Source organism: Penaeus japonicus, unplaced genomic scaffold (genome assembly GCF_977035675.1).
Source record: "Penaeus japonicus unplaced genomic scaffold, GWHDUDI00000001_assembly GWHDUDI00000021, whole genome shotgun sequence".
Lineage (NCBI taxonomy): Eukaryota > Metazoa > Arthropoda > Malacostraca > Decapoda > Penaeidae > Penaeus > Penaeus japonicus.
In genome coordinates this window covers 31,036,647-31,051,646 of record NW_028234423.1, presented here as the reverse complement: position 1 = coordinate 31,051,646, position 15,000 = coordinate 31,036,647, and the positions used below count along the sequence as shown (strand labels likewise).

The window sequence follows — 15,000 nt, the reverse complement described above, 5'->3', positions numbered from 1 at the left end:
TTATTACCAAGAGACTACTTTGAAAAGTACTATCATAATGGTAGCCAGTATATCCAGCGTCCTGTGGGGGAGGTAAGCACAATCCCTGTTAATTGCTTTACACGTTTTTAGTTAATGTAGATGCTCAAGTTTAAATGGAAGTTATTCTACAGTAAGATGTAATTTCTGTTCACTCATTTTTATTTGTAAGTTGGAGAATAGGAGTCCCTTTCTGTGAGCTAAAACATGTCTGTCTTTTTTAACGTAAAGAGATTGATTTAAGATTAATACCAGGTTGTTCTTTGTCAAATTCAAGTATAAAAGAGAGATATTTGATATACTGATTAAATTTTTCTTACCCTGAAATATTCATAATGCCATTGAGGACCTCTCCACAGGCGGCAGGGCTGTGTCACTACCAGGGTGTGATCCGCGGGCGTCCGGGGTCCTGGGCGGCTCTCTCCACTTGTAATGGTGTCAGGTTCGTAGATACAGTTTTATTTTGATTAGATCATTGTGGGTGATAAGATAGAGATATTCTAATTTCATCATTTTATAGAATTATTGACAACTGAATACTGGACTACATATTGGAGAATATATGGGAATGATTTAGATAGCACTGTCTATAAACTTGTGTTAACTTGCCTCCCCATGAAGAAGTGATAGGCCATTCAGTGTCATGCATGAGATAACGCCCATGGAACTAAAGGGAATATTTAACTCTTTTAGTGGTGTAGTATTTGATGGGGAAGAGCTGCACTATGTAGAGCGGATTCCGGAGACACCAGCGTCCATCCAGAGCCCACATTATCATTTCCAACATTCAGATATCATTCCGCGGAATTTTTCTTGCGGTAAGTAATGCTTCCTTTTTATTTTTATCCGGTTTTATTTTATAATATGTGTGTATATTTTGCTAAGAGTTTGCTGATACTATATTTCATAAATGTTAAGATGTATAAATGAATATTATATTGTTGTACTTTGATTTTCAATTTTTTTTGCATATACCACAGTACTGTATTTTGTGAAACTGATTTAAGAAATAACTGGATATCATTTTATGTTATTCACATCTGCAAAGGAAGGATAAACTGAGTGAATGTGATGGAATTCTCTTTATGTTATTTAACACTGATGAGAGTGCCTTAATTTTAACAAGAACAGGAGAGCTATAATTTCATAACACCCAATCTGAACTAGAATCAACATAGTTACTATTCTATATATTAGATATACTTTTATGTATCTTACAAAATAAATTGCTTGGATGTATGAAAAATCAAAAGCTTCTTTTTTCACAATAGGCTAATCAAATCTTTATTGCAACAAAGAGAAAGTATGCAAGCCCTATATTCCAGGTTTATTAAAGGTAATTTTCCAATATTGGCGGCTCAGAATTTCAAATTGGTAGCACACACGGAAAATCAATCAAGCTGCATTTTAATTGCTTGCTTTTTTTTTCTTTTTTTTTAAATTCTTCCAGGCTACTCAGGGAAACCACACCCGGTTCGTGATCTGTTTCATGACGAGAATTTCTCCAGATTGCTCAGAGTAAGTTGCGATGGGATGGACGTGTATGTGTGCTGTAAAACGAGTGGCATAACTAGGAGACTGTTGACTGTATTTAGATGTAGTTTTACTTCCTTGATACAGTTTTATTGTAGGTTTTGTTCTAGTTTTATCGACTCGAAAGAAAGAAATGACTCAATATATTTTGCTAAATAAATGCCTATTCAAATAAGCATCATTCTGGAAAGTTCACTGTGTAATAATTTGTTTTCCAGTATAAACGCAGCAGTACCGTTAGTAATAGCAACAATATTCGTGGTCCATACAACGCAAATGCTTTATCAAGATACGTGGAATTGGTCCTAGTTGCTGACAAGTCTGTTTTTGAAAAACATGGCCATGAAGTGTCAAAAATATACAACCGATGTAAAGATATTGCTAACATAGTGAATGCGGTAAGTTATTTTTGTTTTATTGTTGATTACTTGAGAATTTTTGTTTCAGTGAATCTACAATACATGTGGTGGTCATTTTATTTTTATTTTTTTTTCAAGTTTAGTGTTGATTTATTTGTCATTGTTATTATTACTGTTGTTCTTGTCATAATTACTCATTTTAAAGAATCATATATATCAAATAAGTATATTCCCCTTTCTAGCAATTTATTATTTTATTTTGCATTCTTCCTACAATATGACATTATTATATGTTTTCCTCATATATATACTGCAGCTGTATCAACCGCTCAACATTTTCATCGCACTGGTGGGAGTAGAAGTGTGGAAAGATGAGGATCAGGTCGAAATATCAACAGACGGAGACAAAACCCTCACAAACTTCCTCAACTATAGAAAAGTGCGACTCATCCAGGAACACCCCAATGACAATGCTCAACTGCTAACGTGAGGAGTGTTTTTTTGGATTAATTTTTATTGGAACTATATATGGATTTTTTATTTTATTCTTTTATTTATGCATTGTCATATAAGGGTGATGTGTTATGTAAATGTGTAAGGGAAGATGTTTATTGAATATGATAGGCAAAGTGATAAAGAACAATACATTTTATCATGAGTAGTGACTATTTTTTTTATATAGTATAGAAATAAGTCTTCAGAGACCACATGAAGATAATGTTAAACATGTGATTCTTTTCCTTTTCAGTCTCTCCACTTGATTGATCACAGTAAGATGACCATAAATATGTTTCCCTTTTTCAGAGGAAAGCAATTTGATGCGGGAGTGGTGGGCAAAGCTCTGAAAGGACCTATCTGCACATACCAGTATTCAGGTGGTGTAAACATGGACCACAGTGACACTGTAGGACTGGTGGCCACCACAGTCGCTCATGAAATGGGCCACAATTTTGGCATGGAGCATGACACAGAGGAGGAATGCGAGTGTCCGGACAAGAGATGCATCATGGCTCCGTCCTCTGGGTGAGTATGGGGAGATGTAAAATAGAAGCGACAATTAAGGGCAGGTGCTTACTGTTTAAGAGAAGTTCGAATATTTTTTAAAATATAATCAAAGGAATCTGTAGTTATTTCCTTAATGGAACCTGTGCCAAAAAAAATTTAAAGTTTGTCTTCTCATGGTCTGACATTTTTTATATAATGCTGTCAACTTGTTGTACTAAATATATCTGGCTGTGTATTATTGTTTATTACTTTAAGGAAATACTGTATATTTATCTATTTGAATAGTTATAAATAATTCTATTGTGTGCAATTGGAGGAAAACAATGCCAAAATTTCAGCATTTGACAAAAAGCAGCCTCAGGATTTTGTTGATGTTATTGTTGCACAAAGATTTATTTCTTTAATATTATAACTACTTTTTTGTACTTAAAAAGTATTATTGCCTCAAAACTCAATGATTCTAAGATAGAAAGAGAAGTCCAAAAACTAGGATATATCTTGTTTTCATACATGGCATTTCAGTAACATCCAGAAGATCTAATATACTATTATGTATCTTGATTTTCTCTCTTTTTATTTTGATACATTTTCACTAAGATAAACTGCTTCTCTTTTCCAGATCAAAGAGTCCAACTCACTGGAGTAGTTGCAGCTATGAATATCTGGCCTTGTCTTTCGAACGTTCAATGGACTACTGCCTGCGTAACAAGCCAACAAGATTATTTGACTCTCCCGTGTGTGGAAATGGTTTTGTGGAGCCCGGGGAGCAGTGTGACTGTGGTCTGCCAGACTACTGCAGCAATCCATGTTGCAATGCAGCTACTTGTATGCTTTATTCAAATGCGACATGTGCTACAGGGCATTGCTGTGACTTAGAGGTAATTATCGGCATTGTGTGGGGACATTGGGATATATTTTGGAATCTGGAGATTTGCTTTCGTTGTAGATGTATTCAGTGAAACGATTATGGGCCATTTTATATGCTTGCTAAGACACCACTCCTGATCATTAGGTTACCATCTTACCCATATGATTTCCAAATTGGAAGATATGATATAGATACAGCTATTGTGTCTTGAAACTAAAATCAAAGCATAGTCTTTTTTTTAACCCAAATTCACATCTCATTTTCCAGACTTGTAGACCAAAACTCGCTGGGGTGAAATGTAGAACTGCTGTCCACGAGTGTGACCTCCCAGAATATTGTACAGGAGACTCGGAATATTGCCCTGACGATTCCTTCAAGTTGGATGGGCATGAATGCATGGCAGGACAAGTAAGAATTTCATTTTGTACATCTGTTTGATTTCGTAAATAAAAATCATCAATTAAAGCAGGTCAATAAACCTGCATTACCATTTTTGTGCTTTATTAAGACCACACTTATTATTCCAGGCCTTCTGCCACAATGGGATGTGCCGTACACATGGAGAGCAATGCAAGCTGCTGTGGGGTCCAACAGGCCAGAGTTCAGATGACCGTTGTTACATGATGAACACCCAAGGAAGTCAGAATGGGAACTGTGGGTATAACTGGGTCAACGACACATATTACAAGTGCAGTGATAGGTAAGGGTTGCACCCTTGATATATGTTTTGATCACCATATATAGCAAGTAAATCATTTGGTGCTTTCTGATATATAATTGATACACTTTCCATTTTTATATTATGAATGTTGGTATTTTATAAACATTTATATCACAAAGCTCTCAGGTAAATTTGGTTAAATTGATAATATAAAACTTATTGTTGAGGAAATTTTTTGTAATCTGTTTATTTATTTATTTTTATTTCATTAGGGATATCAAATGTGGAATGCTTCACTGTATGCACCTTAATGAGCGGCTTGAATTTGGCATGGAGAGCGTGAGCAAAGTCTCGCACAGTTTCCTTAAGAGCAGCAGCGGTGTCATTCCCTGTCGTGTAGCGTTAGTGGACATGGGGTTGGATATGGTTGATCCGGGCCTAGCACCCGATGGGGCCAAGTGTGGAAAAGGCAAGGTAAGAAAGAAACAGATTTGTGCGTTCACGAGTTATTGTCATCTGTTCAACTTCCTTCACCTGATATTTTGCATTGGATTGAGATGTGAGGAAATATGTGCAAAGTGGTGTGAATATTTCCGATGATTATCAGCGACTCGTTTTGCCCCGGTAGATGTGTGTGAACCAGAGATGCATGCCGGTGGCGAATCTCAAGTTTGGAGAGTGCAACTGCAACGGTCATGGCGTGTGCAATAACAATGGTCACTGCCACTGCGATGTAGGATATGCTCCACCCGATTGCCTGTATCCTGGTCTAGGAGGATCAGAGGATAGTGGCCCAGCGTCAAACCCTCATGGTCAGTATTTAATCAATTTTTTGAGCTGACGTGCATATATGTTGAATTTTGGATTATGAAGGAAAAGGATGTCAGAGATACCACTATCTCTTGTTAGATTTTGAAAAAGCATTTACTATTGGAAGGAGATTATATTCAGTGTCACTGACAGTCCTTGCTTGTGCCCTTTCCCAACAGCGACAAACAACTTCGTCATCGGGATGTTTGTTTTCTTCCTGGGCATTGTTCCTGGGGGTCTGGTGGTGCTGTGTCTGGTGTACTATACCCGAGGCAACCTCAAGCTCTGGTGGGAGACCAAAGGGCGTCCTGCCACATCAAAGTAAGTTCTTTCATTTCTGCACAAAATTTTTCTTTTCTTGTTGAAGTAGACAGCTAATCAGGGCTAGTATTATTCTCTTATTGTATTTTTAATTTCAGATGCTAATTTTCTCTCTTATTTTCCTTATATAAAAGAGATATTCATTGTTAGTATACACTTCTTTCTCACCACTTTTTTTAGGACTGTTTCTCACAATTTTTTTTTACAGTCAAAACTTAAGTTAAGTAGCCAGAACCCGTAGAAACCTATTTAAGTCTTAAGGATACAAAAAAATCTGAAAGTTACCAGAGTGAAAAATAAAACAAATTTGCTTGTTGTGGATTAGTCGTGATTCTACTTTGTTCATTAGAACAGGCAATATTTCCCTTGTATTCATATCTCTGCTCTCCCACTATTCTCTTTCTTTGAAAAGGATGACTGGGCAACTGCACTACTGTTTGTAGCCTCTGACTGAGAGAGCAAAACCAAACACTTTTTCTCTTACAGTCCCATTTACACTGCTTACACCCATTATGCCGCACTTCTCCTATAGCCTTTAGGTTGTTTGCTAAATGGTTTCTTAGTATTTACTGAGATCTTTATAAGTAATATCAGCAGTATAATTAATTCCTCACTTAGTATTAGTTATTTTAATGAATTGGATTATCATAGTTGGTTAATCAGCCTACATAATGGCTAATTTCTTTGATGCATACTAAAGAACCGACATTGTTAATGTGGTGGGGTAGTGTGCATGGTATTATGCTGCATTCCACTGGCTTGTATATGTTTATGTTATTTGCTTAATTTTACAATTTTTGATTCTTTAGTAATCACACAGCACTTATTATTAGATATATGAATGATACAGTAAGTAATGCATATGGACTTGCAGACACACACAAACTGTGTAATACACTAGTGCAGGCTCACTCACAACCAAGTATGCAGGCAGTACCAGTGTAGATGCCCATACACCCCACAGCACCTACACACATACTCTCTGTATGTCATTCTCAGTCAATCTTTCTCTGTCTTTCTTTCTGTGTCTGTGTCTTTTTTATGTATTTTTCTCTCTATCTTGGCAGATTACAACAGGCTATTGATAATCTGAAACAATTACGCTCTATGAGAAGGTTATATTAATATCAAAATTGTTTCAATATATTGCTTTTTTGATAAGTTGGCAGCACTGAACAAATGCCAAATAAGCTTGTCAGATCAACTCTCAAGAATATGATTGCTGGAGGGAGCCCACCTAACAGGGCATTCATGGTATCAGCTTATCACTTTTTATAAAAACAGCCGAACTGAAATTGCTGTTGTCAGCTACAATCTTCTAAGGATTTATTCACTTTACAAATTGCTCAGTTACACAAAGAGAATTATTGCTGGATATGGTGGACTTCATTTGATTTCATGGATTATGTTCTGGTACTATCTTTGCAGTCGCTGTGCAACACCACATTGTAGAATGCCAGTCATCACTAAATTCTCTGTGGGGCCCGGCTAGCTCTCTCTCTCTCTCTCTCTCTCTCTCTCTCTCTCTCTCTCTCTCTCTCTCTCTCTCTCTCTCTCTCTCTCTCTCTCTCTCTCTCTCTCTCTCCTCTCTCCCCTCTCTCTCTCTCCTCTCTCCTCTCTCCCCTCTCTCCTCTCTCCTCTCTCCCCTCTCTCTCTCTCTCTCTCTCTCTCTCTCCTCTCTCTCTCCTCTCTCTCTCTCTCTCCTCTCTCTCTCCTCTCTCTCTCTCTCTCCTCTCTCTCCTCTCTCTCTCTCTCTCTCTCTCTCTCTCTCTCTCTCTCTCTCTCTCTCTCTCTCTCTCTCTCTCTCTCTCTCTCTCTCTCTCTCTCTCTCTCTCTCTCTCTCTCTCTCTCTCTCTCTCTCTCCCTCTCACTCACACCCACACACACACACACACACACACACACACACACACACACACACACACACACACACACACACACACACACACACACACACACACACACACATGCACTCTCACACTCACACTTACACACACACTCACACTCACACTCACACTCACACACTCACTGAATCACTCACTCACTCACTCAGAAGAAGCATTTTTTTTATTTAGTATGAGTATGCAAATAATTTAATTTTTAGTAGAGCGACATTGTCTCCAGTATGTAACGCAATCTCACATGCCCAATACAGCTGTAAGAGAAAAAGAAAAGTTGACACCATCACACCTCCAGTTGGGGTTCTGACCTCGGGAACCAAGGCTGACGCTAAGACGACAGAGTCAAAGAATTGTTCGGCCCAGGCTAAAAGCAGGAAAAATCCGCCGGTTTTACCATTAACAACCGATCCCAAGTAGAGATTGACACCACTCTGTCAGATAGTAAATTACAGTATGTTTGGGCAGTTATACTTGTTGATATGGCACTGTTATGGAACGCTGTGAACACAGATTGCACTTGTATAAACACAATTCTTAGTCTCCATAATCTAAATTTTATCATTTTGCTGAAGTTTTAATAGGTTATTTGAAGCGCGTGCACGCGCACACACACACACACACACACACACACACACACACACACACACACACACACACACACACACACACACACACACACACACACACACACACACACACACACGCACATATATTTATTCCTACACATACCCATAAAATAGAGCTATGTGCCTCATTGGTTCCATAAGTGTGCTTTGTTAGGTAAATCTACATTATCTATATTGCTTCTTTGTACTGAAGCACACATTACATTTTTAAACATCTATAGGGATAAAAAAGCAGTTGAGATGAAATATGTAAGAATCCAGTAGACATTGAAAAATACAAGTAAATAAGAACTCGAAAGTGGGTAAGGGGCAGAAGAGAGGCATCTATCAGAGGTTCAAGTTGTTACTTTTGTCATCGTGTAGGCTATTAGTATGTGCTTTACCGGGAATATAGATAAAAAAATCATTCGTGTGTGGATGTAATGGTTGAACAGAAGCTGCATTTTACTCAGTCATTGGTACATATTGAAACTTTCTAGTTGTTTATTAGGATTTTGGTCTTTTTTTTAAGGCTTAGGTGGGTAATTATTTTTAGGTTTGGCTCTAATAAATGTACATATATTGATGTATAAATAGAGAGATAGATGCAAAGGAAATCATATAGATAGGAAAACAATGATGAAAAAGTTTTTAAAACATATACTTAAATCGCTGTGATAAACTTAGGACTGAAGATTTACAATCATGTTTTCAAAGATGATTTAGAATCAACAGGAATCGATTTCACATATAAGATCATATACATTCCACGATAGCATTGAATCCTCTCCCCCTCGAATCAAAATGCCTCCTGAAATAAAATGGGAAACAGTTACCCAACAAGTATTTACTTATTTCACCATGATATCGTACTGATAATGTGGCTCAGTTGTAGCACATTGCTCTCCCCATCGCTTAGGTTGTTAGTGATTTTAGTTTGCTTTAAATAAAAAATTTAGATTAAGATAAAGCAGATCATCTCGAGAGAGACATGATGATTTTGGTTAATGCAATTAGGAGCACAGTCTCAGCACCTTTCTAACATACTTTTTTTTTTTTTTTCTCGACTCTATGGTGAGACCAGTGAGAGATATGATATAAGTATGATTAAATAAATACCCTCGTGAAATGTTTAAAAGTTTTAAAATTATATTTAAATTTAGCCTCTGTAGAATCCTATCAAATTGCAGGCATGACCTTAAGGAACACATATGCATGCATGATCTCACACTATTATGCAGTGTCTGTTGGACATTGGTAGATTTTCAATTTTTGGGAAGAGTTGTACAAGTTTGAGGCAGAAATCACATTTGATTGGATATGAATATTGTAATTTTTTTAATACTTGTGCATTCTAACTGTTTGTTCATATGTATTTGTTTGTGTGTGTTTTTGTGTGTTTGTGTGTGTGTGCGTATGCGTGTGTGTGTGTGTGTGTGTGTGTGTGTGTGTGTGTGTGTGTGTGTGTGTGTGTGTGTGTGTGTGTGTGTGTGTGTGTGTGTGTGTGTGTATCACATATATAGATAATTATATAGATTTATATATATCTATATATCCATATATAATTTTTTTTTTCTTTTCTTTTCTTTTTTTTGTTTTACTTAGGAGTGTGAGAAGTTGCATGATAATGTTTGTTCTTTGTGTCTTTCTCAGAATGCTATTCATTTAAAGATATCAAAATATATCTATTACATTGTTGATTACAAGATCATATATATATATGTCGTCCATGTTTTAGCTGAATGTAGTTACTGCACATTTTGGAAGAATGCTCATGAATGAATCTTCATTTCAGGTTGCCTCACGTGGACAAGCGTGGCAGTCGGCCTCCTGGGTCACTCGGCGTGGAGGCAGGAGGAACGGGGAGACAGGCTGAGGTCAGCGTGTCTGGGGGCATCATCAGCCCGAGGTCCCCCACGCCTCCATCTTCGCAAGGCTCCAAGAGTAATAGTCCTCTGCTCAATGGTCATGCCAACTCTATCATGAGTGGGGATCAACCCGACAAAGGGAATCTATTCACCAAGACTCTGTTCGGAAAGCACGAAGGATTTACTCTCTCACCGCTGAAGGAGAAGTCTCCTCCTGGAGTAAAGAATGCCAGTGCACCACCTCCTATTCCACCACCACCTGCTGCTGCCAAGCCCTTATCTACAGCAAGTGCAACATCTGCTCCCTCTGCTCCACCTGTAGTTATGAGTAATGGCCCTACAGACAGTTCTGCTGTAGTTGGTTGGCAGGTAAAGGGATTATATCCACAGGTGCAAAAGCCCAATAATACTGGGACAGGGTCTGTAACAAAGATGAGTATCAGTGGGCCTAGTTTACAAGGGTCTACAAACCCTGCTATTGCACCTCCAGCATCAAAATCAGCACTGCCCAGTAGATCAGCACCTCCACCACCCCCTGTCACGGTCACAACAACAGTGACCCCTGCAGCGATTACAACAACAGCTCCTGCTGCTTATGTCAGTTCACCTCGTGTAGCAATCATTTCACCCTCGCGCCGGGCACCGAGCTTAAATTCTCGGCCACTATCTGTGCCTGATGCATCAACGCTAGTAGCTCAGGCACAGGAATATTCATGTGAGTCAGAAACTGAGTCAAAACCACAGGAAGGAGACAAACAATCAACTGTGGCAAGAATTGCATCATTCCTCACAAAGAAGGACAAACAAGGAAGTGAAGCTAGTCAGACAGATGTAGAGGCTGGGTGCTCAAACACTCTTCCAAGGAAAGCTGCCAAAATCAAACGAGAGAGTCTCATGCAGTTAGAAATCTCAGCACCCATGCAACTTCATGCCACAGAACTTCCTGCCAATCTTGTCCCAGTCAGGTCTGCACCTGATCCTCCAATGCCTAGCAACCTGAAGCCAAGCCAAGTGAAAGCAAATCAAGAGGAAAGCAGCAAGCCAAACAAGGTGTCGTGGGCCCCATCCGTCCCAGATGACAAGGTTAAAACTCCAAACTCTGGTGATACCCGTTCCAGCATGCGAGTCACATGGACACCGTCAGCCTTAGACAACGCAGGGAAGGACCCCACGATGGAACTTCAAAGAATAGGTAGCATGCGTGAAGCTCCAGTCACAATACGTCCAACCATTCCCAAGTTTGGTTCCATGAGAGCACCACGGCCAAAGAGCTTACCGCCAACCAGGCCCTCAGAGCCTCCCCCTAGGCCCCCTCTCCCTATGATTCCTGGAACACCAGAGTCTGAGTGCTTCTACGATGACTGTCTTAATATACAAGAAGGAAATGCTCCCATAGCAAATATAGATGATGATAACTCACCAGAAAGTATATATGCAACTATTGATGAAAAGACACCTGACAAAGAAGCATCACTGCAGGAGGTTACATATGCACCTCCTGATGCTGTTGAAGGGAAAAAAGAAAAGAAGTCAATATTCTCATTCCTTTACAATAAACCCAAGAAGAAACCTAGTAAAGAGAAAACTCCAGAGGAAGTGGATGCAGTCTCGGAGCCCATTTACACAAACCTCATAGAGTCACCTCCAGAGACAGAAAAGAATCCAAAAGGTCCACATACCACCAGTGACTCAGCGGAGGGAAGCAGTAAATCTGCCTCAGTCACCCCTCCATCCCCGGCTGTTGTAGACAGTAAGAGAACGAGTTGTGGGAGTTCAGAAGACGGAGGATTACTCTCGGAAATTGTGTCAGAACTCTCAAATAGGGATGACAAATTTGTTAGTAGTTTAGGAAAGAATGGTGACAAGAAGAACAAAACAGCAAACACTAAAAAGACACCTCCTTCTACAAATCAGGAAGTTAAAAAGATTGGTTTAGGAAAGTCTGTTACAAATTCAAGTGATACCAAAACCAAAACTGACAAAAGCTCAATATTAGCTAACAATGGACCGAGCAAAAGTACATTGTATCCTTGGAGGGCCAATAGGGAAACTGCAAAGAAGCCCAATACTTCAGCAACTACAGCCACAACAAGTGCAACTACTAATACCAAGCCACTGTCAACAACAGCAAAATTTAGCGATAACAGTGCAAAGGACACTAGTGGCCCAACTCCAAGAGGTGTCTTTTCTTACATGAATAGTGGTGGGAAGGGTATTACATCAGAATCATCCAACAAAAATTCTGCAGCACCGCCAGCTGCTAAAACCAGTTCAAGTATCTTTGGGGGGAAGAAAACTCCAACTTCTGAAACAGTAAGCCCAGCCACTACCACAGACACAAAAAATACATCTGCAGGTGGCACAGCCCCTGTATCAAAATCTTTAGCAGCGTCCCTTGCAGCAGTTAGAGCTGCAGGAGCTGCAGCAGGGGAAGCGGCAGCAGCAGCAGCTGGAACAACTGGAGGTGAATCATCAGCAACAAAAAATAAATTAGGAGATAATATCTGGAACGCTAACAAACAAACTGGTCTTTTGAAAACAGGTCCCAAGACAGACGGAACACCATTATTGACAACTAGTGTGCCTAAGCCCTTCACAAAGGCAGCAGTTTCTATAACTACCTCCTCTGTTACATTGCCAAGCTCAACTGCCACCACAGCAAAAGCTGGGGCACAATCAACAGTCCCCACTAGTAGTAGCATAGCACCTGTTCCATGTCCCTCACGGCCAGTATTCCCACCGGATAAAATAATATTCCCACCAGATAAGGTTGTAGTTTCATCTGCTTCTACAGACAGCAAAGGATCCTCATCATCAGCAAAAGATGGAAACGATAAAGAATCTGTTCTCTCACCCACCAGTGCTTCACGAGGCCGAGGTGCTGTGTCTCAGTCAAAAGCAACAACACCCACAGGAAAGCCAGGAAGAGTTTTATCTCCGACGAGAGGCACAACACCAACAAGGGGCACCACACCCACACGCAATACCCCAGCCACCGGTAGCGGTCGTGGGGACAAAAGTCGTAGTACAACGCCGCAACCAGGAGCCAAGAAAGTAACGACCGGATCATCAGATAAGGTTGAACAAAAGCCGCTGAGTAAAGTAGCAGAGAAGTCGGAGAAGATAGGCAGCAAAGCTTCAGACAAGGTAGGAAATAAGGTCAGCAGCAAACCATCAGAAAAAGCAGCAGAGAAGACGGGACCAAAGAAACAGACACCAAAACCAGTCCAAGCAGTTGGTAAGGTAGTTGGTGGTCCGGCCAGCAAACCCACTTCTGTGTCCGGAACCTCTGGCCCAAACCGTGCTGGTAGGATAAGCAACACACACGTTGCCTCCTTGCAACAGAAGTTTGAGAAAAAGGAAGCCGAATCTCAAGACCTCAAGCCTTCAACAAAAGCACCGTCCAGAAAAAGCCAAGAGGTGAAACCTGTTTTGGCTCCAAAGCCAAAGTGATATGTTGACAGTGTTTAACTGGTTTTCAGAACATATATTTATGAAAGAAATAACTGTTTTGGTTATGTATATTCCATATTATAGAAGAAAAGAATTGCATTATAGATTTCATGACAAATTCACTTACTATAATTTGGTGAATTTTAAATGATTTATGACTGCAATTTCCTAGGTCCAGTTAACTGGGCTTAATAAAGTTTAATAGAAATATATAAAAAAAAGAAAAAAAAAATGGAATAAATGATCTTGCCACAAGGATTGCAAGTGCTGCTGTGATAAGTTGTCAGGACATGGTGAAGGAGTCAGTGTACTGTTGAATCAGCCCAGTTAGATGTTTAAGCTTCGGGTTCCTGAAAAGAATGGCATTAATAGGTGTGATTTTTAAGTGCCACCGAATTTCTTGCTGTGTTACATAGGTGAAGAGACAACTAAGAGTGATGTCTATGTGTAAGTGTTTATTAACATACTCTCTGTAAACCAAAGATATTTTTTCTTTTTTGTCATCGTTTCAACAGTATTAGCCTGAGACTGCATTTTTTTACTTTCTTTTTTTTTTTCTCTCTCTTTTGGAAGGATAGAGGAAGTGGGTGCTAACTTTTGTGCATTGATAGTCCCTAGTCTATCCGTGATACCTCTTCTCTGTGTCTAGGGTTCTCATTTAATGAAATACGCATTTCATTTCATTCGCATTGCATTTTTATCCTCGGTTTTACAAAGATAAGTACTTATGTATTCAAGTATTTTCACGTGAGTCTGATGGTGCTTGCATTTTGGTAAGCTGAGGCCAGAGACGGACCCTCCTTTTTATTGTGTTGGGAAAGCTTTATTTTGTAAGGTTGAATATTGCAGAAGTATGAGTTGGGGTGATGAGTTTTTATATCTTTTTTTTGTGCACTGTTACATTTTACTATGTAAGATTTCTGATTGTTTATTTGCTTTCTGGCATTTGCAGGCTCTCTGGTTTATACAGCATTTATTAACCTTAATATTTTATGCATCTCATGTGTTGCTCTTCAGTGGTAAGAAGAAAAAGACATTTGTGCCATGTATATCAAGGGAAGTTTCTGACCATACGTAAAACACTGATTTCTGCCTGTATACTTGGTGGTACCAGGCACGTCTGATCCTGGTACTGAATGCTGTTTTGGCTTCTTTCAACATCTCTGCATCCAATTCTCATGCATGAGCTTTAACCTGTGAGTGCAACGCATACGTCATGAAATGGGTAAATCAAAGGCCTATGCAGGGCAGCCAGTGTATCAGCATTGCTCTCACCACGTAGTCTTGAATCGTTGACTGAATCTCGAGGCTCGAGCCCAGTGATAGGACTTCCTCTCGCATCATGCAGACAGAATGGTCAAGGATACGGATTTTGATTAAAGCAAGCAAAAACACAGCCAGTGCAACCTATGTACAGATAATTGCCCAGGTGCTTTATGTTATTTTCATTGTTATTTATGGATTAAAATGTTGGGGGTTGTAGAGAGAAGGGCTAAAGTTTATTCATTAGAATGCCAACTCTATTTTTTTCTTGACAACTAATAGTACTTATATTGATATCAGATTATTTAAGATTTTAGAAAACTGTTTTGTTTGTA

General features: G+C 39.3%; 1 protein-coding gene across 1 annotated transcript in view; it reads left to right on the top strand.

Moving 5' to 3' along the window:
- LOC122243516 (uncharacterized) overlaps positions 1 to 15,000 on the top strand; it is a 199,306-nt gene that overhangs the window by 184,264 nt on the left and 42 nt on the right. The window contains exons 4-17 of the mRNA XM_086548980.1: positions 1 to 72; positions 378 to 460; positions 712 to 836; positions 1,469 to 1,536; positions 1,770 to 1,949; positions 2,227 to 2,396; positions 2,715 to 2,933; positions 3,535 to 3,793; positions 4,051 to 4,191; positions 4,311 to 4,483; positions 4,717 to 4,918; positions 5,073 to 5,256; positions 5,434 to 5,575; positions 9,877 to 15,000. The exon at positions 1 to 72 is cut by the window's left edge and continues 4 nt beyond it; the exon at positions 9,877 to 15,000 is cut by the window's right edge and continues 42 nt beyond it. Of these exons, the coding sequence (XP_086405106.1) occupies positions 1 to 72; positions 378 to 460; positions 712 to 836; positions 1,469 to 1,536; positions 1,770 to 1,949; positions 2,227 to 2,396; positions 2,715 to 2,933; positions 3,535 to 3,793; positions 4,051 to 4,191; positions 4,311 to 4,483; positions 4,717 to 4,918; positions 5,073 to 5,256; positions 5,434 to 5,575; positions 9,877 to 13,402 (5,544 nt within the window). The 3' untranslated portion in view covers positions 13,403 to 15,000. The remainder of the gene's footprint in view (positions 73 to 377; positions 461 to 711; positions 837 to 1,468; positions 1,537 to 1,769; positions 1,950 to 2,226; positions 2,397 to 2,714; positions 2,934 to 3,534; positions 3,794 to 4,050; positions 4,192 to 4,310; positions 4,484 to 4,716; positions 4,919 to 5,072; positions 5,257 to 5,433; positions 5,576 to 9,876) is intronic.